Consider the following 27644-nt stretch of genomic DNA (forward strand, 5'->3'; position numbering starts at 1 on the left):
GCAGAATATCGTTGATTAGATATGATAATTCAAACTGTTCCCGAGCCGGACAACTGGTACTGATAATCTTCGTCAGACTGGTTCCCCCTCTTCAACTATAAGAGGGAAATCCTACCTATATGCGTGTACGCGCGTTTCAAACGACTCGTGTGTGAATATAAAGACGATCGTAGTAGAGAACATGTTCAAACTGTTCAAAGTAGTGCAGCGCGAGCTGTCGTGGGGTCGGCATCACTTCAACGCGACCGTAATTGCTCGTCCCTTTCGCGACAACGTTAACGACGTTACAGCAACGAGATTGAACACAAGGAGCCCCTGGACCCGAAAGTTCTCGACGCATTTACGCGAGATGGTGAAGGCGAGAAAGTATGTGGTGGTGAGTCATTTCGTGAACGATGCGAAACCGACGGATTTAAAACTGGTGGAAGAAGAGCTGCCGCCGTTGAAGAATGGAGGTAAGAGAAATTACGTAATTGTCACAACATTGTGCGAATATGTGTCCGTGAGCGTGTCATCGAGGGTGTTATTATAAGCGTGTGACTGACATGCAAGTGTGATTATCCTATTACGCTTTCTATATCTCTGCACGAACATTCTTCTCTAAGAGAAAAAAATGAATTACAAAGAAACTTTCATTTGTTATAAATTACCAAGTTATATATCTATCATATTAATATAATATTTGTTTGTCTGACGATTATATATACATATACATATTATAGTTAATATTAAACATTCATATATATCATAATGAAAATTTATTAAATTAATTACGAGATTGAGAGTTTTTAATCTTTACTATTATGTGAGATTGTGTGCACAGTTATCAAAATTCAGTCAATCTTTCATATTATATTTTTCATTAATTTATTTGTTATAAGTTAATTGTGAATTTTTTACATTTGTTAGCTTGAAATTAGACAATTAAATATTATATTATCTATTTTATTGATTAGTTTATATGACTGTGTTGTCGGTAGGAGAGATATCTAATATTTATACTTAAAAAAATATATATATACGACATTTCGAGTATAAAGCGAGGCAAATAAGCGCACGATGACGAATCACATTTCGCACAATAATCAATCGTATAATGATGTTACTGCGATAAGAACTTAGAGAGAATTTAGAATAATATTGAATAGATATATAGTATTGAATATTTCATCGAACAAGCGCGTTAATTTATATAGCGCAAGTAATTTATGCATATATTATATGTTTTGTGTTTGAGGCGCATCGGCAAGATATAACTTTCATATAAATATTGATATAGTATTAATTTTTTGATAAACGAATTATTTCGTTCTGTAATGGATTGTAAGACTGTCAGCGAATTGCTCGACTTTTGTCTTCTCTTTACATTTTCTGCCGTAATATATAATTTTCTGGACTGTGGATTATTTATACAAAATATACAAATAATTCTCAAGTGCAAGTAATCATAAATTTAAATTGGTTTACATTAAGTTGTTATTTATTAGTTTCGAAAATTCTCACTAGCGGTCAAGTCACGGTCCGATAAAAAAATTGTTGCCATTATTAAATACAATGCTTTTTTCGAGTTTGCATTGAGTTTATGTTAACGAATTAATGGCAACGAATTTTTATCGGATCGTGACTGGACGGTGACTGGATCGTGACTTGATCGACAGTGAGAACTGACTTTTAATAATGCCATATGCATTATTACAGAACATAGATAAGGAAGAATGAGACAATTTAGCATTTAAAAAATGAAGACGATAGCAAAATGGTACTTATATGTCATTCAAAATATATAATTCTATTTTTACTTTGAGATATAAGTCAGTAATAATATTAATGATTAAATAATTAACTTAATTATTAATATATTTTTAAATAATAATAATAATAATATAATAATAACAATAAATACTTTACTAATATTAATAGTTAAATTGAGATCACACACAGTACTCGATCTATTCTCTTAATTATTGATATCAAATTAATTTTATTAGCCATAACAAATTATCTCTTGATAAAATAATTTTACTTTTTTATTCAGAATATCTCGTGGAAGCCGAATACTTTTCGGTGGACCCATACATGAGACCGTACGTGCAAAGATTCCCGCTCGGGATCACGATGATCGGCGGTCAGATCGCCAAGATCATAGAATCTAAGAACCCGGATTTTCCGGTCGGCAAGAAGATCGTCGCAAGCCTGGGTTGGAGAACTCACACGATAGTCAATCCGAATGTCGTCGATGATACGGCGTTACAACAGCCGTACATTTTGCCGGACATGGGCGATCTGCCGGCGTCCCTTGGCCTAGGCGTGCTGGGAATGCCGGGGTAAACAATTTTCGCAAACATGTTTACGCACGAATATACGCCTTGGTATAAATGACATGCACTTGCTTATCGTCTTGCTTATCGTCACATAAAACATAAAACACGTTTCTGAGTTATTTATATGCACTTGAACTTCGAGCTTTTGTTTAAATTATGTAAATCGGTGCCAGAGTATATATAAAATAAAAATTCCTGTTCGAGATAAAAATTAATTCTTTTTTATGAGACATTTCCAATATGTCAATAACAAGAAGAAAAATACATACAGTAAATTATTTACACGGAAATCTCTCTTTGCAGGAACACGGCATATTTCGGCTTGATGGAAATATGCAAACCGAAGCCCGGCGAAACAATCGTCATCACCGGAGCCGCAGGTGCGGTCGGCTCGCACGTAGGCCAGATCGCCAAGAATCTGGGCCTGACTGTCATCGGCATATGCGGCTCCGACGAGAAGTGCAAGTGGCTCACCGAGGAATTGGGTTTCGATTCCGCCATCAATTACAAGACCATGCCGATCGCGGCCAGCATACGCAAAGCCGCTCCGCACGGCGTGGATTGCTACTTCGATAACGTACGTGTTGATATAATTAAGTTATCGCGCGTTTTATTTCGCTCAATTAAACACGGTGCATAGATCATCGCTTTTCAACCTTTATTTATATATACTTCCAATAAGCTCCTTGACAGAATTTTTCTCAGCGAAAGCGTTAAAGATCATCGTTTGCTGTAACTTTTAAAATTATCATGTTGCAATCTGTCAAAGTCTGTTTCGTAATAATTTGTTAACAGTGGAACTATTAACAAATTATTACGATTAGTTTTTACTATATTTAAATAATACTATACATATATATATCTTTGAAAAAAGGGATGAAGGGAAAAATAAATCGATCGATTTAATCATTGTGATGAAAGTCATATAGAAGAACTCAGAAAATGTACGTACATATTTTTTTTAAATATAAATTTGAGTGGTGTTTTTTTATTACAGTTGTTTAAAATTATTTTAACTTTTCAATTTAATTATAGTTATTTTAACTGCATTGGTAGCTTTAGTGTTAAAATATCATTTTAGAACCGATTGAAAAAATAAACTATATTATACCTTCTCTCCTGTGGTTAGCATCGAGCCGAAACTTTGTTAATTAACTTTGCAGGTTGGCGGAGAGATTTCTAGCACGGTCATGTACCAGATGAGGCAATTCGGCCGGGTAGCCGTGTGCGGCAGCATCTCGAGCTACGACGCGGACGCCTCGTCCTTGCCCAAGTGCGGGATCCTGCAACCCACGATAGTGTTCAACCAATTGAAGATTGAGGGTTTCGTTGTTACACGCTGGAATGATCGTTGGAACGAGGGAATCGTGCAGAACTTGCGTTTGATACGCGAGGGCAAGCTCCACTACCGCGAGACCGTGACAAAAGGCTTCGAGAACATGTTCGATGCGTTCATCGGCATGCTGCGCGGCGAGAACATCGGAAAAGCGATCGTCCAAGCGTAGACATCAACGTAGCGATCGGCGTTGTTGATTGGCTAATACTTCTTATAAATATTCCCGTTCGCTCGTAATTCCATAACTGCATTTGCAAATTGTTTTTCATATTCTTGAAATATTGAAAAAAAGTGCGCTTTGAACTTTGTATTCTGCGAATATTTTGTAGCATCCTTAACGCGTTTGTTAATATTGATCAAGCGTTTAGACATTTAAAAGACCAGAATTAATTAACACATATATAATCATCAAACATTCGTTTTCAAAAATAGAAAGAATAGCCAGTTTTTTTTACTTGTCAAGCAGTTTGTATAGTATCTTTGGATTTTACAATTTACAATAAAAGAAAACAAGATTATAAAAAATTATCTATATATTAATTATATATGTATCATTATATAATTGACATCTAGATAATTTTTCATATTGTGTAACGTGTGATAAAATATAAAGTTTGGTCAATAAAGAATATTTTATATAAAATCTTTGTGCTTTTCTTTCCCATGAGAAAAATTCCTATTACCATATAAAATGACATAATTATGAAACTAACAATAAATTATTATATAAACTTGTTATTATCTTATTGTTAATTCTTCGATCATTATTTCATAAAATAGAAAATTAATTTTGAAAGACAACTTTATAAACATCTTTATATTTTGGCAATGTTTTGCGATTAAGAATGCTTTATCAAAAAGAATTAGACGACGAACAATTTTAAAATGTTGTTAGAAAATGATCGATGAGAAAAACGAAGCTTGGAATTCAGCCAACATTATGCAAGTTTCAAAAATATACATTGACACAATGCTTGTTCATTAACACACACTTTTGTAAAAACTCTATTAAATAATTAAATAAATTATTTAACAAAGCAATGTAAGATATATCTCGCTGTTTCGAAAAAATACATGTATATTATGAGATTTTTCAAATTTTATGGTGTATATTTTAACGAGAAGTAAAAGTTGCCGCGTCTTGTATAATATGTCGATTATGAATAAATGATTAGTAATTTAAACGAATATAATTAATAAACATAATAATGCTAAAACAGAAATTTCACATGTTAATATTAAATTATAATTAAACAATTGGAACATTGTAATGCGTCCATAGTGTTAAACACCAACCTACCTTGTGTAGATTCTCTTCCTCTTATTTCTTCTGGCCAGTTCAACCTCACCTTTTTTGGCCAAATCCATTCTGGCGGCAAAGCCAACGACAGGAAGGAGAAATACTTCTTCTATCGCCGGCTGATTACAGCCGGCAGATGAGCGCAATAATTTTACACTCTTTCGCATGACGCGAAACACGACCGGGTCGCATATAAGTCGCAACTTTGATGCAATATACTCTTATACGTTAATCATTAATATCTTTTCAACCGTGTCATAAGCAACACAAAAAATTTATTTTAAGGGCTGAAAGTCCTAACAACATAATTTTGATTGCGCTTAAAATTCTCCGATACGTCACATATCGCAGTTATAATATGCCAAAATACACTAAAATAGCCCATTTTTGCAACTTTAACTGCAAATATCTCAAAATTGTGATGTAAAAGAGCAATTTGGCAAACGGGATCGTTTTCTACGTCCAAAAAACTATCAAATGCTATGCAAGGTTCGTTCTTGTGCTTTATTTTGTTGTACAGTTTCGACCGATCAAGGTACGACCAGAAGGGGCTGCAGGCCTCCACGCGCTCCAATGACCGCGGTCGATACGAGGCGGCAAACTTCGCTCGGAATATCTTTGTAACAACCTCCTTGCCTGACGTGCTTTTCTGCTACTTCAGATGATTTTACCGAGGTTTTCGATGCCGAAAAATCTAATTCCCATCTAACCTCTTATCCAAATAAATTCTTCTAATAATTTTTATGATCTTTCAGATGGAAGATCGTAAACACGTGAAGTGCATTAATCGCGCGAAATATTAATGCATATTTTGTGCACACATAGAGAGACGGGTTCTATCTAAAATGCCGGCAAGTCCATTCTCAAACTTCTCTCTCTCTCTCTCTGATAGCGAAAACAACGTTGAAACGATGACTGAGTCATTAAAAATTATTTTGTATATTTTATAATCAAAAGAAATGCAAAATGTATCTACGATTGCAATTAAATGTTCATTTCTTTCTAGAAATATGAAAGATAAATTTGAACCAAGTCGATTTTAATAAAAATTTATAGACACAACCCTCGATAAAATTTAAGCAAACAATATATTTTTTAGTTTTGACACGCAAGGATTTTTATTTATTTTTTTATAATTTGCTCAAGAGCTTTCTCTGTTGCACACTTTTATTTCACTCTCTTTCTTTATTTTTCACCTGTTATTTTACATGTATATATATATATCTTTTTATCTTCTTTTGGAACAATTTTTAAAGAATACGAGATATATTATAATGCCGCATCTTTCGTTTATTCTTAATAAATACAATAATCACCAGAGATAAACTTATATATCTCTAGGTATAATGGCTTCCAGCTTTTATTTACAATCGTAATCCCCCTTATACAACGCGCTACGGTTCGCGCAATGTACGTTGATACGTAGACTAGATCCAGGCTACGATGTGAAGTATAGAGCCGCGTAAATCATATATACGCGTTTAGCGGGGAGCATAAACGTGTCTGTCCACGAAATGTATTATCTCAATAAACTTTGAAAGAAGACAGGCACGTTTAGTGCTAAACGCATTAGGATATAGACTAACAAGTGTGATGATTCGCTTATTCTCCATAGAAATTTAAAAGTTGATAGGTTTGCCGAAGTAAGCTGCCAGATGAGCTTCTCTGAGCGCTTCGGCGCACGTCTGAAAGAAAGAAGAGGAAATGCGTGTCATAAAACATGCCCGATAAAATAATTTATTTAAATCTTTTTTCTCAATTTTTTAGTTTAAAGTCAATTTCAGTGAGACCCTAACAGTCGAATATACTAAGTGATATGACTTAAATGATTAGAGATTATTTTTAATCTGTTCTTTCTTTTTTGCATAAAATTTCTAGACATGGAGAATTAATCGTGGAAAGATGTCATGTGCAAAAAATGAAGCTGCTTAGTATAAAATTGACGTTAAATACTTACTGGATGTGCGTGGCATACGCGGGCAACGTCTTCCGCGCTGGCGCCGTACTCCATCGCGAGAACCGCCTCGTTGATGAGCTCTCCCGCAGCCGGTCCGATCATGTGTACGCCCAGGATCTTGTCCGTGTTGCTGTCGGCGAGTACCTTCGCAAAGCCGTCCGTCTCGAGATTCGTCTTCGCTCGGGAGTTCGCCATAAACGGAAACTTGCCGACCTTGTAGTCGATGCCCTCCTTCTTCAGATCTTCCTCCGTCTTGCCGACCCAACCCACTTCCGGATGCGTGTATATCACGCTCGGCACGCAGTTGTAGTCTATGTGAACCGCGCCTGCATCGCAAGATAATCCACATTTAATCAGATTGAGTAAAAAAAAAAAAAAAGCAAGTTCGTATTTGTATCTGTAGCACTAAAATGAGATGAGTCGTATTTAAATTACAATTAACACTTACCTCCGGCAATACCTTCCACTGTGATTATGCCCTCGTCCTCAGCTTTGTGAGCCAGCATTGGTCCGTGAATGCAGTCACCGATAGCGTAAATACTGTGAATTTAATTATGGAATTAGTTATTCGAAATCATATTTTATCACAGATATATTGGAGGGATTTAAAGTCGAATGACAGTTCAATTCCGATTTAAAAATTTCATAGTTACCTAGGCACTACCGTCTGGAATCTATTGTTCACGGGTATTCTTCCCTTTTCGTCCCTCTCGATGCCCAGATCTTCGAGACCTAAGTTTTGCGTGTACGGCCTCCTGCCGACGCACACCAACAACACATCGCACGCCAAGTCCTCCTTTTTGTTGGAGTCCTTTGCGTCCTCAACGGAAACCACGATCTCATTGCCACGCTTGCTAGCAGCCGTGACTTTCGTTCCCAGTTTGAACTTCAGTCCTTGTTTCGCGAGTATCTTCTGCATGCTTTTACTGACCTCCCCGTCGATGCCCATGCCACCGATCGTCGGCATGAATTCAACGGCCGTTACATCGGAACCCAGTCTGTAAAAATGATAATTTTTAGCGAGAGTGCACGAGTTTTTGCGTTAAAAGCGAATTTAGCGCATTACCTTTGCCAAACTGAGCCCAATTCCAATCCAATGACTCCAGCTCCGATGACAATGAGCCTCTTGGGAACTTCACTGAGCGACAGCGCACCCGTCGAGGACACAACCTGTTTCTCGTCGATCTCGATGCCGGCGAAAGGCGTGACTTCGCTACCGGTCGCTATCAGAATATTCTTCGCGTTGATAGTAGATTCCACCGATCCGTCAGGCTTTAGGGCAGTGACTTGGTTCTTGCCTGTGATCTTTCCATGACCCTTGACCCACTCGACCTTGTTTTTCTTAAACAGACCCGCTATACCACCGGTCAAGGCTTTAACCACGTTCGTTTTTTGTTCCATGAGCTTTTCGAGGTTCAATTGAACATTCGATACTGCAAAGAGTCATTCGTGTTTTATTGTCCGATAACATGACACTTCCCACAAAAGAATTCGTCTTGCTCAGGTTACTCACCGGCAACTCCACGGTTCGCTAAATCTCCACTGTGCGCCATGTGATAATAATGTGAATTGTTTAAAAGTGACTTCGACGGAATGCATCCAACATTGAGACACGTGCCACCTAGAGTCGGCTCCTTCTCCACGCATACAGTCTTCATGCCCAATTGCGCAGCTTTAATCGCAGCTACGTATCCACCGGGACCAGCCCCGATCACCACTACATCTGCGTCCAGCGTACTGGCGTACCTGCGCCGCTGGGTACTTGTTATGCCAGGTAGAACACGCTTTATGCATGTTGGCTGAAAGGAAACGAAAAGAAAAGAAATTATATATTACAACATTTGCACACATTTGGCGAGGAAAACTGCTGACAATTCAGGAACAAGGAAATATAAATGATATTAATGTAAAATAAATTAATATAAAATATCAATGATGATAAATAAAATTAAAAGTCTATTTAAAAACTCTTATCATCCTGTGGTATCGTTCTGTCATTATTCAGCTACGCCTTCTCTGTTCTCATTCAATATTTTTCCTTTTCTCTTCAAAATTTCATTTTTGAGTGCAGAAGGCGTTACCGGAGAACAGCTGAAAAGAACAGATTTCGGTGGTACATACACCAACGTCACCAACACACAGAGAGAGCAATGACATAACCAATCCGTGAAGCTGCCATTATGCATAATACAGGAATTCCGAGGATTTCTTAAGAATCTAAAGATACAACTGATGAGATCTTTTCAGGAATGATCATCAAAGATTCTCACTAATTGACTGAAAAGATAACCACGCTGACCTGGCCTGGCGACGAGACGTTACGAAAGAGATATCCGAGTGAAACAATCGTCCTACGTGAATCATCCGGTCGTCCGTTACTCACCCTGATCGACGTGGTCACCAAGTTCCAAATGCTGGCTTGCATCATACTTTCAAAACACAACCTCGAATCCCTGACGCCGAACGGAAGGGATGCAAAGGGAAAAAGATTCGCGGCAGTGAAACGGAAAGGCCTACCGTACCGGTTATTGCGACAGGTTCGCCTCGCGGGGTGGCGGGGTGCCGATAATTCTCGCGCGGTCGTAGAATGCACCTAGTTCAAGGATCACGCCGAGAGATGGCGCCAGGGATCCCGTCAAGCGGTTGGCGTTAGAAGGAAGGTTATAAAAAGGCCATATTGCACGTAACAAAGTCGTAATCGTTAAGGCTGTAAGAAAATAGACCAATCACAGTCGATTATTCTCCTTGAGCTCGAAGAATAATCGAGTGTGCGTGGTCTATTTTACCTATTTTATCCGTTACCAACGTCGATGAAAATCGCTTACATCTGCTATTTTTTTATGATAACCTACGAAAGAAAACGATTATATATGAGATGTACCGGTGTATCTGGAGATTGCGACAACGTAAGATGGAAGTCGCAAGATCGTTCATGCGACTTTGATTTTGCGATTTCTATTAACTTTAAGACGAGACTTTGCCAAATTACAGTTATTAAAATAACGCAGATTCTCGATTCTCGTAGCATGCTTTAATATTTTTACAAGTATTCCTTAAGCAATTAGGCGATAAGATATAATTAACAAAGAAAGATATATAATACTTACGAAGTCAATATATACAAAACTGAATTTTCGGACGATGGTTTGAACAATTGTGCAAAACGCTTAATTCGATTTATATAATTCTAACTGGGAACTGAATAAGACTTCTCTCAATGTTTGGAAAGTTTACCTTATCTCAGGGTAAGTGGCCCTTCAGCAACATTTCTCCAACATGTCTAAATAAACGTGTTTTCTTCCTTTCCTTTCTTTCCTCTTCCCCACTTGACGCCAAACTCTAATCAATAATAATAATGTATTAGTCCTCTAGATAATTTATTAAAACGTTAAAGGTTGATACACAGTGATGCGAATCGTTGTTTCAGAATTATTTAATTGTTTATGAAGCAAAATGGAATTCTTTTGGAGAATAAAATTGTTCTTGTGTAAAGTTATCTCTCGAGTTATCTTTTAAAACCAGAGTACAGTTTGTATCACTTCGTTACGTATATAAATTTAAACGTGAGGGATAATTCTTAAAATTCATAAAAGATAAATGTGTGCTTTAATAAAGGCGGTTATTCCCTTTTACGAAACGTAATACTTGTACTTTCGATTTTGCGATTATTAATTTTTCAGCAGTTTTACAAAAGTTCCACTTATTTATCATAAATTGAATTTTAGTCATTCGGAACGTGGATAAACAATACGCAACGTGTCATTTTTGCGAACAATAACCTACAGAAGGGAAAAGAAAAATCTGTTATTCGCGCCGTGATTCGCGTCTGCGAGATGAGAATTGAGCTGTTACATTTTGCGGCTTCAAAGGAAGCAAGATCGAGGGTAGAGGACGAACTTTTGGCGATTGATAAAGACCCCGCGCCGGGGCAAGAATTTCTTCCTTCGGCGAAAGTCGCGGATCGATTGACGCATGAGCATTTTAGGTGGCGTCGCGACGCCGCCAGCGTCGTCTCGCCTGTGCATCCCCCGCGTCGGTTATAATTCACGACGAGCCCCGCACGATTTTCCTTTTCCTTTTTTTGTTCCTCCGTACGTAGGGTAGATCGGAAGGACTGCGCGGTGGAGAGGGGAGAGAGGGGAAGCGTAGCGAAAAGGGAAGGAAAAAAAATGACGGAGAGAGGAAGGGAGCGTGAATTGGGGCGATAAGGGGATGAAAGGGCGAAGAGCGAAACTCGAGAAGAGAGAGGCAAGGAAATAGGGGGATAATTAGAGAGAAAGAGAAGATGAGATAATATAATAAAGGGACCGCGGTGGTAGAATATAGATAAAGAGCGGGGGATAAGGGAAGGGCAGGAAGAAAGAGACAGATGAATAAGCAGTATTGTAAACGAGTCTCGAAGGGCCCCCTCTTGCATGAATTTTAAAAAGAAAAGCAAGCAATCGATTATAAATCCCGAATAGACTGACTAAAGTGCTGAAAGCTGCATTTTAGTAAATTATTTTAATCCTTATTTTAATTTCTTCGCGCGGGGAAAAATTTTTAATAAAGTTAGAAAAAAAAATGATTTATAATTTTTCCTTTAATTACATTTTACCCTATTTAAATCCACAGCAATTAAATGAGGCGAAGAGAAAGAATGAGAAATGAAAAATATTGTGGCGAATATTGTCCGTTTTTCTTGTGTCGGTAATATCCAAAAAATTGACAAGAACGTGTACACATAAATGTCGGTGTTTCTGCGATTGGAATCACATAATGTCATCATGATACGAGTTGAATTTATTATATTAGAAAGACAAATATATTACAAGTCATCGACAGAGCGACTTGTACCGCCGTAATAATGACGCGTTGTATGTACACCCTTCATCGACATCGGCGCGGCGCCGGGCTTGCATTTCCACGCGCCACCCTGTATGTACACACATCACGCGTGCGTGGTGCGAGCGTAACGATCCCGCGTACGTGCGAGAGAGAACGAGGGACGGTGAGAGCGGTAGGAGGGGCGAGAGCGTCTTGCTCGCTCGCCGAGGGGGTGTCGCGGGCAAAGGGGCAACAGATGTCCTTCCGCATGACGCACGCGGGGTGGCCGGCCGCCGTCCCTTGCGGAGAGGTAGTCCGTAGTCTCGCGTACGGTGGTGTCTGCGCGCGTCACGTCGCGACTCGCGGAATCGGAGTGCCGCGCGGCTGCGTCCTCCGCGAAGGATCCGAGCCGGGTGAAGGACCTCGTACTCGTCGCGGCTTAGACGGGACAGGTAAGTCCAGTCCACCCTGGGTGCGAATTCTCTCCACGCGTTAACGATAAACGGGGAGCGTCGTATACGCGGTGTCGCGCGTCCCCAGGCGTCCCTTCTTTCGGGGATGCCGTAAGTTCCCACGCGCCGCGAACGGGTGCGATCGACGAGATATCGAGTGGTGTTCATATACGCACCCCTGAGGTTATATATTTAGCTGCCGGCGTATGGCTCGATTTATTATCGCCGGACAATTCGCCGTTGGGAAAGTGGATTTGTTTTCGAATCGAGGACAGAGGCCAACGCTGCAGCGTCTTCTAAAATTAACGTCGATGTATCTCCGTCGATGATGCTCGTGTGGAAAGGAGCGACGAAACGAAACTCCGCGAGATAATTCGAAGCTTCACGCCTGAGGTGATTTTTACACCCCGGTATATCGAAAAAATAAAGCTGACGTCACAGTAATTTTGTATAACGTGTGCTTCTATCGTTTTTAAAATATTTTTTGGTGCCTTCTTATTTTTTTTCAGGAAAAATGTTTGAGTAAATTTATATACATTGTCCTCGAATATTAATAAATTATAGAACAATCAAAAATATGCAATATGTAATTAATAACATTGACTATTAATTGTGGTGTAAAAATCAGCCCAGGTGATCATTTATGAAATAAAATCAGGTATCTCGATGGCGATACGAAAGCTTCGAGAGAAGTGCCCTTTTCTGTTTCAAAATATCCTTTCGCCAAGCGAATCTCCTCGTTGATCCATAACAATTATTGAAATTCTTTCAGCCGCTGCGCTGGTCCGATAAATGCTCGCGTGAAATGTCGCTGGACGCGCGCCGCGCGGCTTTCTCCCGGCGACGAGCATTATCTGGTTAGCGTCGCGATGTGCGAGGTATCGAAGGGCCAACGCCGGACGTTCCGCGACCAGGACCCGCCGCGAATATGCAACAAGAGCGCAGAGAACCTGCTGCGGGACGAGCTCGAGTTCTCGCGCTCGACCCCGAGCTCGCCGACGGCCCTCCAGCGCGCCGTCAGCCTCGAGAAGTGCTTCAGCGAGCCCGAGTTCTTCCAGAAGCAGCGCGAGCTGCTCTCGAGGCACGAGCAGCGGACGAGGGAGAAGGACGGCGACGACGGCGAGGGAAGCGTCGTCACCCCCGGTTCCGCGCGTGGTGACGCGGACGACGATTCCGGAAGCGCGGCCGAGCGCGTCGCGAGCACCGAGGACCTCCCGAGGGAACTCTCCGCCAAAGTGCCTTCCTCTTGCGATCAGGCGAGCGAGGTATATACGTGGGAACAATCATGACCGAATGAGCCTCTCCCGGAAGACAAATAACCGGTCGTTAAAATACAACGAGCCAATCTTGTGTTTCTTCTGACACTGAAATTGAGACACTTGCAAAAAACTTGAGAGTGCCCTGTTAAATATTAAAAAGGATAAAAATCAACCCAATACTTCGAATTAAAAAAACAAAAAACATTTTGTTATTTTTAACTGCTATGTGTGTCAAAATTTATTATTTAAACAGTATTATTTTAACTCCATTTTTTGGTTTAGTTAAATTAAGATTGTTTTAGTTAAATTAACGACATATCGAGGAACAGCGACGACCTATTATAGGAATAGTTAAAAATGACTCAAATTGAATATAATTTGACACTACGAAGTATTGATCGGGTTGACTTCCGAGAGGCTCAGATAATAAATCGCGTGCCGATTGTTCTCATTTAGAGATATACTTAAGCGTAAATCTTGGGAATTTTTTAAGAGCGTGAACATTGACGAATGAACTATTTTGTGGCTTTTCCGCAACGCGAATCAAGAAACAATGTGGATCATCGATTGACTCCACGTTTCTTCTCGACTCTCTTGATTTACTTATCCTCGTAAAATAGCCGGGAGATGAGCTAAATATATATCACACATCTATCCAAGGATACGCATCCAACGATATTTAAAGCGTTCTACAATCTCGAGAGAGTCGTCTTTTTTTTTTTAATTTCTCTTCGCAATTTTTCTCCGCACTTGCAATCACCTCGCTATTCTTATATACATGACTCACGACGCACTTCCCGAGCGTTTTGATATTCAATACTTTATACGAAGCATTTAACCCGCATTTCCGTAATTAGCGTTATCGATCGACAGCTATATATCATCAGGAAAACGTGACTACAACGCGGCTTGCACATGCGACAACAAAAATCGCAGATAAAGTTCGGGCAATCGATCGATCGCGAGCGTGAGTCACGAGTGAGTGTTTTGCGCGAAACCGGTAAAAATGCGTTAAATTTCCTGGAGAAGGAACGTGTTTTTGTGCAGGGGGGGGGGGGGAAAATCTCGCTCGATTTAACCCGACGGAGAGACCGCGTGTGTATCGGGACCGTCAGCCACCGAACCGGCGCGGTCCGGTCCGGTCACAACGGTATTTCTCAGCCGACGGACGAGTGTCTTACAGGTGCGCTATCGACTCGGCGAGAATCTCGTCGTGCCGAAGTATCGGAAGGAGCGTCAACACGCGCCTCGCCGAAGAGGCAGCGGACTCGTCCGCGCGGAATCGCCGGCCTTCGCTTTTGTCGGTGAAGTGAAATCTCGGCGCCTCGACACGTTTTTTCGACGTTGACGTAACGAGGTGTGCGGGCACGAGATTTGTTTCCCCGGAACAATATTAAACTCCACTTTCGTTGACCGGGAACAGAATCTGGAAATGTGGTCGTGCGAGAAATGTAGAAATTACATATAGAGAACTCGGAGAATTATAAAGTGAAATTGAAAACCCACGCGGTAGTTTTCTCCCCGTTTAATTTTTAATAAACTTTAATAGAATTTCACGTATTTTGAAAATTAAATTAAATTAAAGTATGAAAGTATTTGGAGTATAAGAGAGAGTGAATAGAGGTATAGAATATATATAGGTATAATAATGAATGTTAAAAAGGAGATATCGAAAGAGTTCTTCGAAAGAAATCGAGTCCGTTATTTTGATTGTGCAAACCCCGTGACACTTATTTTACTCTCGTTATAATTAATCTACCGTATCGAGGATAAAATGAAAACTAAAATTTGTTTATCATAATTTACGTATTAAAAAAAAAAATGTATTTATTGCAGATATTCGTCTGTGGCGTGTCGTGCTAATTAACGTTCGTGAAATTTTCGTTGCTGAAATTTATACTGCCAGTATGTACGTATATTTGTTTTACTCATTACCAAAGATTATACAGATCTCTCGTCGGTAATGCGGCACGTTGGAGCCTGCGTAATAACCCGTTTCTTTATTTATATGCCAATGGGGAATACTATACACATGCGCGGCGATAAAGTTGCGTAAATAGATTCGAAACCGGCATTCGATCATGCCACTTGATACGCATATGCTCGCTATCCTTGAGAGGCTTAAGAAACTCGGGGTATCGCTTTATAGCTCTCCTTCACTTTCTAGACTCTCATCATTTTTATCACACATCCCGTCCGTTATAGGTATCGATTCGCCCAGTTTCGGCAACTGAGGCTAATACGTTCGTCACTATCGAGTAAAAGTTTATAAAGTCATGTTTGCGGAATTAGGTAGCAAGTGTTTACCGGTGCGGAAGATTCCACGATTTGGACGATATCATGCGTGAAAACTTGGGTGTAAACAGATTTAACTTTAATTAGAGTTGGAAGAAAACGCGAATTTCGCGTAGCAAAAATGACAAATACACATAATATATATCATTATGATGAATTGAAATATGTATATGTATATTTGCAATAGATAGAAAACGTCAGAAATTCAAGAGTTTTTTATTTTATTTTATATATATATATATATATATTTACAATCTATATATATATATATATATATATATATATATATATTGTAAAGAATATGAAATATATAAGCATACATATACATATTCACGTACGATTAGAATTTAACATAACTCGTGCTACAATATTACACAAATTTGTGTTATAAAATACGAGAAAAATTCAATATAGGACAGAAATTTTTATAAGGTTAATTTTTTCTCTGCGTTAACTCGTTTCGCAGCTTAGAGAAAGAAATATTGCAAAAATCCTGTCACACGTATGTATGCGCGCGCGGGCGCGCGCCGTGTATGTGCAGTTTTACAAATTACTTAGAAATCACGAGCGATTTTCCGCTCTTAAGTTCGTTTATGCGCCGAGAAATTTTCCCGCCAGGTTTTACTTTGAGGAAACGCCGGATGAGAGAGAGAGAGAGAGAGAGAGAGAGATCCATACGGGACGGCTGCACGGATGACGGATGCGTCGTTTCTAAAATTCTCAGAACTGTCGCATTAGTGACGGTGAGGCGAGGTGTTTGCGGGAGCATTGTGGGGCCCTGAGACGAATTAGGTTCGGGGTCTTGGAGGGAGAACGCGGTCCCCGTGGCAGGTTCTTTTCCACCGGACGCCTTTGTGCGGAATTCGAATTGAAGGGGCGCTCACAGAGATACGAGTTGCATTGCGCGACATGACATTGCTTAGACAAAACAGTTATGACGATTCTGATGAAAAATTTTAAAGATCTTGCATCTTTTCAAAAGATCTTTTGGAAAATTGATATAAAAAGAGGAGAATTTATTTTTGAATAATATTTTCTTCATAGCGGTATCTCATTTTACATTCTTTTCTTACATCTGTTATCATTTTTCGAGCACTTCTGATGGCATTTCCTCTCTCACAGGTTTCAAGAATTTTGCATTTTCAAGATAATAGAGCAAATGTTTCTTGGTTTTAAACGTTTGTGATTTAAAATTTTTAAGATTCTTGCGTTTTTGAAAAATTTGTATAAAAAGAGAGGAGAGTCTTAAATAATATTATCTTTCTAATAGCTATCTCTCTTTTCGCCCTTCTTTCGCATTATTTTCTTATACCTGGTTATCATTTTTCGAGCACTCCTGACATTTCCTCTCTCGACCCAGCTTTCAAGAATTTTGCTTTTTCAAGGTAATGGAGCAAATGTCTCTTGCATCTCGTTAAGTCGCTAAACGATATTCCAGCACCGTGTACAGTTGTTCTCATAAAATCGTTCTCACGTAACGCAAGTGATAAATCCAGTTCGGTGGGAAAACTATAGTTTCTCCCCCCACAGAATTTGTTCATCGCGCTTCTGTCGTTTTGGGTCACGTATGCAAATCTTTCGGGAAGTGGCGGCGAGCAATGCAAATAAGCACCGGGAGTCTGCGGAAAAACAAAACGGCGGCGTAACGATACCGCGATTTTTCGCGATGTCGTAAGGAGATTATAGACGCGTGCTCGCGCGCGAGTAAGACGAATCGGGATTTAGCTGGAAATTTGCTCGAAATACACCGGTTACACGGTGCAACGGGGGTCGACGACCGGCAGCCGGGCAGCGTTACGATATCGACGAGGAAGCTGCTATTTCGGGGGACGACGATTAATTGCCGGGGCGAGGGGAGGCGGCTCGGGAACGCTGCTGATAAATATTCAATCGATCCTTCATGAAATTATCGCTGTTCCCCAAGATTGCTCGCCAATAACCCGCCCGAGCTAACTCGATCGAGAATCAGCGGCCGCTAAGATGAATCTCGGACGAGCGTTTCGAATTTATATACCTATCTCTATCGATTGTTTTTATATAAATTCTGCAACTCCTGAAATTATCATGATTATATTGACGTTCTTTAACGCGTTTTATTTTCATCACCCGTTTATCCGCCTCTAAAACGTGCCACGAGCCTTAATTAAGCATGTATACTTTTATCAATATTATGACGCAGATATACAAAAAGAAAGATAAAAACGGAATATATGAATATAAATTTTTAATTCTGAACTATGTATCTCTCGTAGCTGCGCATCTTACGCAACCGCGTCTCCTGTTATTCAACCACATCAACAATATCTTTGTACGTTACGCTATCATATGTTATATTGCACAAAAGGAATGACACACCGAGGCGTCAAGGTGCGCATCGCATTCGCAAGGTTGCCCGATGCAGGCCGTCGGCCAACCAGATGCAGGCGCTGCATCCCCGCACGGTTGCATCTCTTACGGTTTCGGTATGAAAGCAGCCTGTGTTGGAGGTCGGATCGTCGGATGCGGCGCGCGTTGGGTCTCGCACACGGCGCGGCGACGCGGCGGCGCAGCGCAGCACGTAGGCTCGTCAGTCCTGGTCAGTCCGATGTTTACGCTCGTGCTTTAATCATTTTTCGCCGCGTGCTCTGCTCCGAAAAGCCGCGATCTTCTCGCTCCCCTTTTCCCTTCCCCTTTGCGCGAGGAGTGTTTCGCAGCGCGACGATACGTAACGTCGACCGGGCTCGTATAAAACCGAGATTCCGGCTCGCCGTTTTCGATCGACGATCCTCTACGCTCCGCTGCGCCAGAGACGCCGCGCCGGTTCCGAGGCCTCTGCAATTAAGCCGCCCGTGTCCGCGAGTGAATTTGGATGGTCGAGGACAACGGTCGATGACAGAGGTAAAAGAAAAGAATTTACACATTGAGAAAGAGAGAGAAGGGGAGAGAGAGAGAGAGATTTTGATACCACTCTGTGTGCTCCGGAAGATTTCGTGAATAGATATGACAGACATTCGAGAGTAAAGTATGAAAGAACATCGCGATTAACGTGTATCGAAGTTTTATTTAACATGTTTAATTAACAAGCGGGAAATGTTTTTCTCTGCGTGATTTGTTCTTGCACGCGTGCACGTGACAAATGAGCGAAAAAATTGTGATACAAATTTTAACTTTGACGTTCACTGTGCTTGCACACGTTGCACATGCATGACGCAGTCCGTTACGCGAATCGTGGTATCGCATGTACGTGACGCATAGAAGCGAAAATATCGAAGGAATTGTCGACCTTAAATTCCTCCAAAGATAAGAAACGTACCATTTTATGTAAATGTATCGTTTTAAAATTATTAACAGAATTTTAGAGATGATCTTCGCTTAATTTCATAACTATATATTTCAGCCTTCAAAAGTATCTTATTATCTCGAATTATATGTGATTATTTGAAAATTTGCCGTAAGAGATCGAATATATCGCGTCACATTTTTGAAGTTATTTTTACGCCGTTTTTTGGAAATTTTCATCTTTATAGTTTTAGTTGTTTACCTACTTGTTTGTCGAAGTTTCAATATATATATATATATATATATATATATATATATATATATATAAAATATATTTCGCCTTTTCATATTGAATAAATAAACTTTTTTGGGGGGCGAAGCTACAATAAAGAGGCAGTTCGATACGTATATCGGTAAACTCTGCAACAATGCGGCCGTTTCGGCAGAATTGCAGCGGAATTGCATCGCAACTTTTTTGAGCGTATATTTATCAAACAATCGTACACCAAGTATATAGCGTTTTCAGTTTATATCGAACAAAAATCAAAGGTGTGTGTACGCGTATATATGAAAGAAAGAAAGAAAGAAAGAAAGAAAAATAGAGTCTTAATTGTAGAAAATTATTTCACACGTCTGTGAATATCGATTGTTAAGCATGAACGCGATAAATATCGACTGGAGTAAAAGAGCACGTAAAAAATCAGGCCGACTGAAATCGCGCCAGAGTCGATTGTATCGCGAAGGAATTCGAAGACTCCGAATGTTTACGTCGTAGATGGTTATTTAGCTGCCGAGAGAGAGAGAGAGAGAGAGAGATGATAGCGAATCGTCGACGATAATAAACGCGGGCGCCGCGCATCAGTATCGCGACCTTGGAATTTCATCTTCCTTTCGCGCCGCCCACGTCGCGACGCGTGTAACACATATTGTAAAACACGGGTGTAAAAATGAGCCCGCGAAGCCGCGGATCGCGGCGCGGCGTGAGAGGACGACAAGCGGAGCATCGTCGGGGCACCGCGGTTGCGTAACGCAACGGGAAAACGCCTTCCTTCGCGACACACCACGCCCGTATTGTACGTACGTGCGTATGTGCGTCGGCGAAGTATAGAGTCCTCCGTGTACTTATTTCGTCATCGGCGATCGCTCGGTGCGCTCTCGGCCGCAGCAGCTGTTTCTCGCAATCGCGCCGTTCCACCTCGTCCGCATCGCGCGTACATACCTTTATACCTCTACCTACTTGTGCGACTTCGGAGACGCCCATATTTATACAGAGCAAAATATTCAAGTTCACAGAGGTAATAGCTGTTTTAATTAACCACTAATTTGAATGTAATCTCAAGCGATATAATGTAGATTAATCTCGGTCGAGAAAATGCAATTTTAATTGGACAATTTTAGATTGATCTCCACATCTTACGAGGAAAATTACAGGTTTTTTTTCCGTATATATCAGTTTTACTTTCATAAAGGATAAAAATCGTGTTTTAATATTCATTTTATACTTTCGGAATCTTCCTATACATGGCGCAAACAGTTTTCGAGCTTATTGCGCTCGTCGAATAATTAACGTGAGATAACGCTTATCGATGGCCACATATGGTCTCTGTGGTTTACACGTATTACGAAGTTTGGACAATTATTCAGTTGTTGGCGAAATCGCTAATTAGCATTTAATTAATTTAAAATAAAATTAATTTTAGTACAGTCTCTCTCTCTCTCTCTCTCTCTCTCTCTCTCTCTCTTTTTCTCTCGTTTAAATATTCATTACCAAAACTTCATAATATGATATTATAATATTATATTATAATGAGATACATAAGAATTGGTTTAACAGCGGCGAATATACAGTAAAGAATCCGAAGGATCCTGATTAAAACGTATATGCCATCGTAATCTTTTGCTCAAATATATTTCATAGAAAAATTACTTGATTTTGTGATTAAAATTACAAAGGTGTATATACATATACTCCGATTATTCAATCGCGCGTTCATTTTGGAAGCGAAAGCTGCGCGTCTCGGCGCGCACTGTCAACGATTGGCACGATTGGCACACTTGACCTTTTTCGGTCGGGTTTTACAGTTAATCGGCGACAGATAATAAAAGATAACAGGTCGTCGCGCGACGCAGGGTGAGTACACAAACGCTTTGTGTATTTTCGTGCGGCAACGGCAGCGACGCGACGGGGCTATACCGGTCTTATAACGGCATTAATTAAACTGCGAACTGGTTACGCGCCGCGCTCGGGAAACTATAGTTTCCGCACGGTAGACACGCGCATTCTTTATACCAGCGTGCGAAATTATTTCCGTCGCGCGTCCGATTCCTGACGTCGGAAAACGGTCCTCCTCTACGACGGTTTTCCATTCAAATCGGCCGATGGCAGCCTAATAACCCGCCTAATAGAGCATTTCCCTCTCTTCGGGCGGTAATCGGCAATTAAATGCAAGAGCGCGCCGCGAAGGCGGCGAGGCACAATCTCGTGGGTATTCTGTCGCGGAGTCGAGTGCAACCGCGCGCCGTGATTGTTCCGCGAACGGCCCTCTGGCCCTTCAAAACGCGTGATTACGAGTCTTGAGCTGGAGAAAGGCGGATCCGCTCACGCGCGCGTTCTCTCTCTCTTTCTTTCTCTTTCGCGGAAATTGCACTTGCCATTGTTCCGTTCGTCTTAACGCAGACGATGACGCTGAAGAAATCGAGCCGACACTTTTTCTCTTATTAAGTACGCGTGATGAGTTCTCGACTCATCGTGTACGGTCGAGCAAATAACCGGGGTTGACTTCTTTTCAACTTCCCGTCACGTCGCTTTTTCTTCGACGGAAATTTCCCGGCGGTGTGCGCTCAACGCGAATGAATTTGACTCCCAAATGTGGGTAATTTTCAAACGTATAGGTATATACGCTGAGAATACGTATATCGAGAGGCGTTTACCGCGTTCGTTTTCTGCGCGGTTATGAGTTTCCGTATATCAAGGCGAAAGATCGCCCATCTCGCTAAAGCTCGTCGAATAAGAGCTTCCTCGTTTCTTTTCGACTCGCGAGAATCGCGTATCGCATTGATTTTGAATTACGAGCGGCGCGGTCGTAAATGACCGTTTCATTCGCGGGGCGTCGCGCGTTGAAACGCGTTGGGAGTTCGTCGAACCGTCGCGTCGTTTCTCCTCGGAATATAGGATCGATCCGACCGAATTTATGCCGTGTCGCAAAAATTCACCGGTAAGTACGCGTGCAGAAACGTGCTATTTCATTGAACGCGCAGTTTCGAAGCTGGTATAACGTAAACGCAATCTGACGCAGTCCCGACACGAGATGCGTATTAAAAAGTGAAAGATCGCGCCAATGCTAATCTCTGCGTGATGCTGTTTTACTTTCTAACGATCCAATACATTGTATCGATACTATCGATCAACTGCGATACGCGCGCCGCCGACCGGGACGGGTGTATCGCGCTCTGTTCTCCGATTATATTATCTTTCCTTCGCGACGGAGACAAGCGACAAATGGCGAGACTCGATTGGAAAAAGAAGCTTAATTTCTATTTTAATAATGATGGATCGAGTTAATCTGCTTGCATATACTTCTTGCATATATATAGCGGCGGACATTTGATCATTTATTATTGAAACGTGTGATACATATGCGTTCGGTCTGCCGCCGCTGTGTAGAGAGAAATCATCGCCCATCGCGCCCGCGAGCCGTCGCCGGCTTCGGTAATTACCGTGCCGATTATTGTATTAATAACGTTTGCAACGTGACTCATCTCAATTAAAGTAACGACAATATAAGCGCCGCGCTCTGCGCTCGCGGAGCGACGAGCTATGATCGGGATGGAAGAAGAGGAGGACCGCTTTCTAAAGACGGTCGCACCGATATTATCAAGCGGAATCAATTAAATCGCGCGTTCGCGCGTGTGCGCGCCCGTCAAGAAAGATGAAGGAGACGCCGCGGTAAAAGTGTCTCGTGTATAGATCGTATCGCCGTAATTCCGTAGACGGCGTAGATTTCTACGTGAAAGCCGTCGGAGATTTTGCGGAATTAACGCCAACCCGGTTAATTTCCGGCGGGAGGAGCAAAAAAGGCGTTTAACATAAGCGTCAAACGAACGTACGTAGGTTTAATTTAGACCGAAGACGGCGCGGAGAAAGAGGAGGCGACGTAAGAAAGTCTCGCTCGAGCCGATTCGCGAGTAATAGCTTCGCGTCCGTTGAGACGAACACTTTAACACCCCGCTAATCGTGCGTTAACGCTTTTTTCGCCGTTGCTTATCGGCGTCGGAACACGGCAAAAATCGAGCCATGCATGCAATGCACGCGCCCTCCTCATCCATCTATCTCTCTCTTTCTCCCCCTTTCTCTCCCTCTTTCTCTCTAACGATAGAATGTTGCGGGCGATCCTGTTGGACCGGTACTTTTTTTGTTTTACATAATCCACCGCGGAGAAACGTGTGGCTCGCACAGGATCGCGTTCGCCAGGTGTTCGCTTCCGATCCGAACGCTCTCGGACTCGGCCCGATTGTAACACTGAATGTACATACAAGATACAACGGATTGGATTAGCATGTATATAATCGCATTTGAATGTAAAATTTAATTTATTAGCCTACTATAAAAGCTTTGATTACGAAAGTTCAAGTCCGGTGTCGAAAATTTAACTGGATGTCGCAAATTTGTCACATATCTCGACAAATTAAATCCCAATTGTTATTATTAGGATTCTGTCGAAATACAGCAGTGAATCGAATAGAAATACGATATTTCAATTTCGATCTCGAATTGCGGAAGGAGCGTCGATATGCTCGAAAGTAGCTATATGCATTCTCTTCGGGAAGGAAGAAACTACCTTAGTCTATAATTCTACGATCACGACTGTGTATTTCGTACATGTCATAGTCCTGTGACTCATTACGGTACGGAAGAGAGACAACGTGCTGATTTCACGGATGCTAGCGAGGAACGGTTGTAATTTGGTCGCGCTTTAATGACTCCATCGCTACCGTATACCGATAGGAGCTTCGCTCCCGCATGCAATAACCGTGCATTAACACTTTCCTACGGTTGCGACGTCTGCCATTTGACTTGTGCACGTGAAAAAAAAAAAGCGAATGCGGTAGTTCCGTGTGCATTCGACGAGAACGCTGTTTCGGTCTACAGTTAAATTCCCAAATTTTCGGTTTGAGAAACGCTTATAATTACCGAAGAGAAAAACGGAACAGGATTGTACACAATATCGATTGTTGCAGCAAAATTCTATTTCTGTCGTAATATAAATATAAATCAAATGTTCTTGCAAAGAGAGAGATAAAAATCGGAGTTATACATATAATTATATTTGCTAAATTAAAGATAAAGATCGGAATTATAATTATATCTGCTAAATTGAAGATATAATAAAAGCTATAATATTTATAAATCGCAGGATATATACCAGATATAAAAAATCTGCGAAGCCAAAAGAATCTAGATAATCTAAAAATCTTAATAAACATTCCATTTTTTAATTCGTAATGTTAATTAAAACTCTACGACACGAACCTTCCTCAGCTCCAAACGGCATTATAAAATCAAGAGTGAACGAAATATCAGATGCAGAAGGTCAGATTCTCGTACGCACGCGGTAGCCACGTTCGCAACCGCAGAATAACGCGCGACTATCATTTTCTTATCGGAAAATTCGTGTCGCGTAAAAGTCTGCTTTGATTATTGGACACGTCCGCGTAAGACGAGAGCCGCCGTTCCGTCCGAGAGAAGTGAGATCCTGTCGCCCCAAGCCCCGAGGTGCACGCACACGCATTTCGTTATTCGCTATTGTCTGCCCGCGACATTTAGCGGCGACACGGTGGCAGAAGATCGCTCTGTGACTGTCTTCTGACGTTTTACTTTCTAACGATAGCGCGCGGCGCGCGTTGGAATTATTACCTTTGCCGAACAGGAACTTCACGGCGCGTGAACGTGCGCGGAAAGCGGCGTTTAAGGCTTAAGAATTCGTTCTACGCGGGAAAATTCGTCGCGGCCGTGAGAGCAGAACGGCTCGCGCTAATTTTCGTCGATTTTCATAAAATTGTCGCGTCGAGGAACGATCGCGATTGTGATTTTCACGCGTCCGCGAATGCGCGTAAAAGTGTGTTAACTTGTTGCAGGAAAATCAATCAGACACAAGTCAAGCATATATATATATATAATATTTTAAATTTAAATATACAGAACTTTTTCTTTCAACATTTCATACACTAATTTTGACCTATTTTACACGTTAATAATTAAAGAATTTAAAAAAATGTATCGTATAATTGGATTAGCGTGTCGTCTATTAAAACTGCAATTGAAAAGCGTAACGAGAAATACATTTATATAATGACCGAGGATGTTTTGATACAGGTAATGGATATTTTTGCTAAAGGAAAAGAACGAAGAATCGAGATATACGTTCTGTCGACAGCGATTTTGCGTGTCTCGTTTCTTTACGGTTTTTCTGTCACATGTCGTTCTTCTCAATTGACTTTATACTGATTTAATGCTTTTTGACATAGAATTTTAATTAACGTATAGATTTACAAATTTTTACGTTCACAATTTACGTGACTTTTACAGATTAACCCTTGCGAAGGCGCGTTGCGTTAACGCGCGGTGCGTTAACGATGCGAAAACGCGGTGATTTATTACGCGAGGCTCAAAAAGGAGACACGATTTCTCGCGTTGCCGACATTGCGTTGTTAGCACGTACGCGCGAAACGGGCAGACTTACGGCTTGAAGCGTATATACATATGTAAAGAACGACGATTGCGAAGTGATGATAAAATTGAGGTGATCGATGTGCCATAATTTGTAACTCTCCGTCCCGGTGGACGTTTTACTTTTATGTATATACTTGAATAAATATCGTTCGAAATTTCCATAGCCAACGAACTCCGCTCGGACTTTCCCCATTGACATATCGGAAATCAGGAGCGCGCTCTCTTATCCGGCAATTTTGGTAACGAACGTTTTGTAGAAATGAAAAAGATAATGCAATCGCAGACAACGCAAATTATTCCCTCAAATTTATATTAATTTATCTTATATTGCAGACTTTTTTTATCCCCCGAACTTTCCAATGTCAGCTGACAAAAGTACGCTATTTTTGTCTGATCGCAAAAATGTTTCACGAAAAGAAACATTTCTTTCACCTCGTTGTTATTCCACGCTGCCAATTCGTTTCGCATAGGGCAGAGAGCCAAACGTTGTGCCTTTCCCTTTGATTTTGATCGAAGATAGAAATTCGCGCTGTCGGATGTCGCATATATATATGTATATGTAACAGGTACCGGTAGCACGGTACCGTCGTTCCTCATTGTCTTTTCGCGCGACACGGAGGCTGGGGGAGACGTATATATACACGCACGCACATTCGGTTTCGCTTTTCCCGATTCTCAGGGAGACGAGAAAACAAAGCTTATATGCGGCGCGCGAGTGCGACGCACGCTCGCTTTCTAAACGGTCGAACGCATCGCGCCGCAACGCACGCAGGACAGGAACGTATGCAAACGTATATATGTTCAATCAATCAACCAGAGAGAGAGAGAGAGAGAGAAACGTCCTAACCGCGGCATTCGGTAAACTCTGCTAATTTGCATACTTATTACGCTGTTGCGTAACAGCGCGTTACCCTTGCACCCAGAAAAGAGGACCGGAAGTCAATCAAGGAAGTTGATACATTTTTATTTGAAGTTTCTCTCGGGCAAGATCTGACGATTGATATTATTAATCATCTACGTCATTCAGCTCGCGCTATTTGAATAAGGATCATTTTATTAATTAGTTAATCCGTTAATCAAATAATAATACTAATTTGGATAATATTTTCGTAGTTTAGATAACGCAATTATCTTGCACGTATACGCGATATCTTGCAATTATTTCCTTTAATTGCTACTCCCCGTGTATAAATTATATATTCATTGAGCGCAACATATTGTGCATCGTAATTGATAATTCGCAATTAACGCGCGCAAATATCCTTGCGACTTTCATCGACGGTCCACGTTCGCGTTCTGCATCTGGACGCACACGGTCGGGATAAATTGCGTAGATGAGATATGCAGTAGCGCATATCTAATTTCTAAAATGCCGTAAATTATGGCGTCACGTAAAGGGAAAGGCGCCGTGAATTATAAGGTGACAGAAAATTCCGGCGCTGTTCAATGCCCCGCGTGAAAAACATCCTCGCACAGCTTTTCGATTAGTCTCGATTTCTCGGGCGATTCGCTTCGCGTGCATGGAAACGTGAAATACTTTAAAATATGCGATACAAGCTTACCCAATTTTCGATACTTTTTTACGCAGGATATCTCCGACCTAAATCCGCGGGGCAAACATTCTAAAATTCACGAACACCTGTTCACGACTTTGCCTGTTATTATAGGTTTTTAACTATTTATTAAAAGTATTCTAGGGCACCCCCCCCCCCTACTAAAACTGTAATTTTTTCATATGAGCTCAAAAATTAATTTTCACGTATAATTTTCTCCGTTTGAAAGATGATGAAGTATACCAATGGAAAAAGAATTCAGGAGCTCAAGCTTCATGTTGAACGTGTTTTTTTTTTTTTATTATTATTATTAATATCCACACCCACAAGTACACTCTCGAGAGAGAGGATCGATTCAGTTTTAGAAATTTAGATCA

At 41.0% G+C, this 27644-nt stretch overlaps 3 protein-coding genes and 1 long non-coding RNA gene across 5 annotated transcripts in view; 2 read left to right on the top strand and 2 right to left on the bottom strand.

The window, feature by feature from the left end:
* Positions 1-143: 143 nt before the first annotated feature.
* Positions 144-4070, top strand: LOC143899627 (prostaglandin reductase 1). The gene is made up of 4 exons (XM_077410044.1): positions 144-455; positions 2036-2324; positions 2625-2898; positions 3485-4070. The coding sequence occupies exons 1-4, from the start codon at positions 182-184 to the stop codon at positions 3824-3826; spliced, it is 1179 nt and encodes a 392-aa protein (XP_077266170.1). The 5' UTR covers positions 144-181; the 3' UTR covers positions 3827-4070.
* On the bottom strand, positions 2325-2724 carry LOC143899639 (uncharacterized). The gene is made up of 2 exons (XR_013257554.1): positions 2591-2724; positions 2325-2401 (listed from the first exon to the last, which is right to left on the bottom strand). It is a non-coding gene; the product is annotated as an uncharacterized LOC143899639 (long non-coding RNA).
* Positions 4071-6226: 2156 nt separating the features above from the next.
* On the bottom strand, positions 6227-9476 carry LOC143899618 (dihydrolipoyl dehydrogenase, mitochondrial). Of its 2 annotated transcripts, none has more exons than XM_077410023.1 (7): positions 9214-9476; positions 8428-8713; positions 7981-8347; positions 7568-7912; positions 7363-7454; positions 6915-7240; positions 6227-6642 (listed from the first exon to the last, which is right to left on the bottom strand). In XM_077410023.1, exons 1-7 carry the CDS (start codon positions 9340-9342, stop codon positions 6577-6579), a joined length of 1611 nt encoding a protein of 536 aa, XP_077266149.1. In that variant the 5' UTR covers positions 9343-9476; the 3' UTR covers positions 6227-6576. The 2 variants fall into 2 exon arrangements, with proteins under 2 accessions (XP_077266149.1, XP_077266150.1); XM_077410024.1 differs by having other exon boundaries at positions 9298-9474.
* A 2542-nt stretch (positions 9477-12018) lies between these two features.
* The window catches only part of LOC143899631 (uncharacterized), a 36863-nt gene continuing 21237 nt past the window's right edge, over positions 12019-27644 (top strand). The window contains exons 1-2 of the mRNA XM_077410049.1: positions 12019-12172; positions 12945-13437. Of these exons, the coding sequence (XP_077266175.1) occupies positions 13042-13437 (396 nt within the window). The 5' untranslated portion in view covers positions 12019-12172; positions 12945-13041. The remainder of the gene's footprint in view (positions 12173-12944; positions 13438-27644) is intronic.

Source organism: Temnothorax americanus, unplaced genomic scaffold (assembly GCF_048541705.1).
Source record: "Temnothorax americanus isolate GAGA-0224 unplaced genomic scaffold, ASM4854170v1 Scaffold28, whole genome shotgun sequence".
In the NCBI taxonomy this organism is placed as follows: domain Eukaryota; kingdom Metazoa; phylum Arthropoda; class Insecta; order Hymenoptera; family Formicidae; genus Temnothorax; species Temnothorax americanus.

Bases quoted from the DNA above. Each gene is read 5' to 3' on its own strand.
- LOC143899627 (XM_077410044.1), top strand. From the start codon at position 182: ATGTTCAAACTGTTCAAAGTAGTGCAGCGCGAGCTGTCGTGGGGTCGG. The intron at 456-2,035 runs GTAAGAGAAATT...TTTTTTATTCAG, and splicing joins GCCGCCGTTGAAGAATGGAG to AATATCTCGTGGAAGCCGAA. The intron at 2,325-2,624 runs GTAAACAATTTT...CTCTCTTTGCAG, and splicing joins GGCGTGCTGGGAATGCCGGG to GAACACGGCATATTTCGGCT.
- LOC143899618 (XM_077410023.1), bottom strand. From the start codon at position 9,342: ATGATGCAAGCCAGCATTTGGAACTTGGTGACCACGTCGATCAGGGTG. The intron at 8,714-9,213 runs GTCAGCGTGGTT...GTTTCCTTTCAG, and splicing joins ACGTCTCGTCGCCAGGCCAG to CCAACATGCATAAAGCGTGT. The intron at 7,913-7,980 runs GTAATGCGCTAA...TCATTTTTACAG, and splicing joins TTGGGCTCAGTTTGGCAAAG to ACTGGGTTCCGATGTAACGG.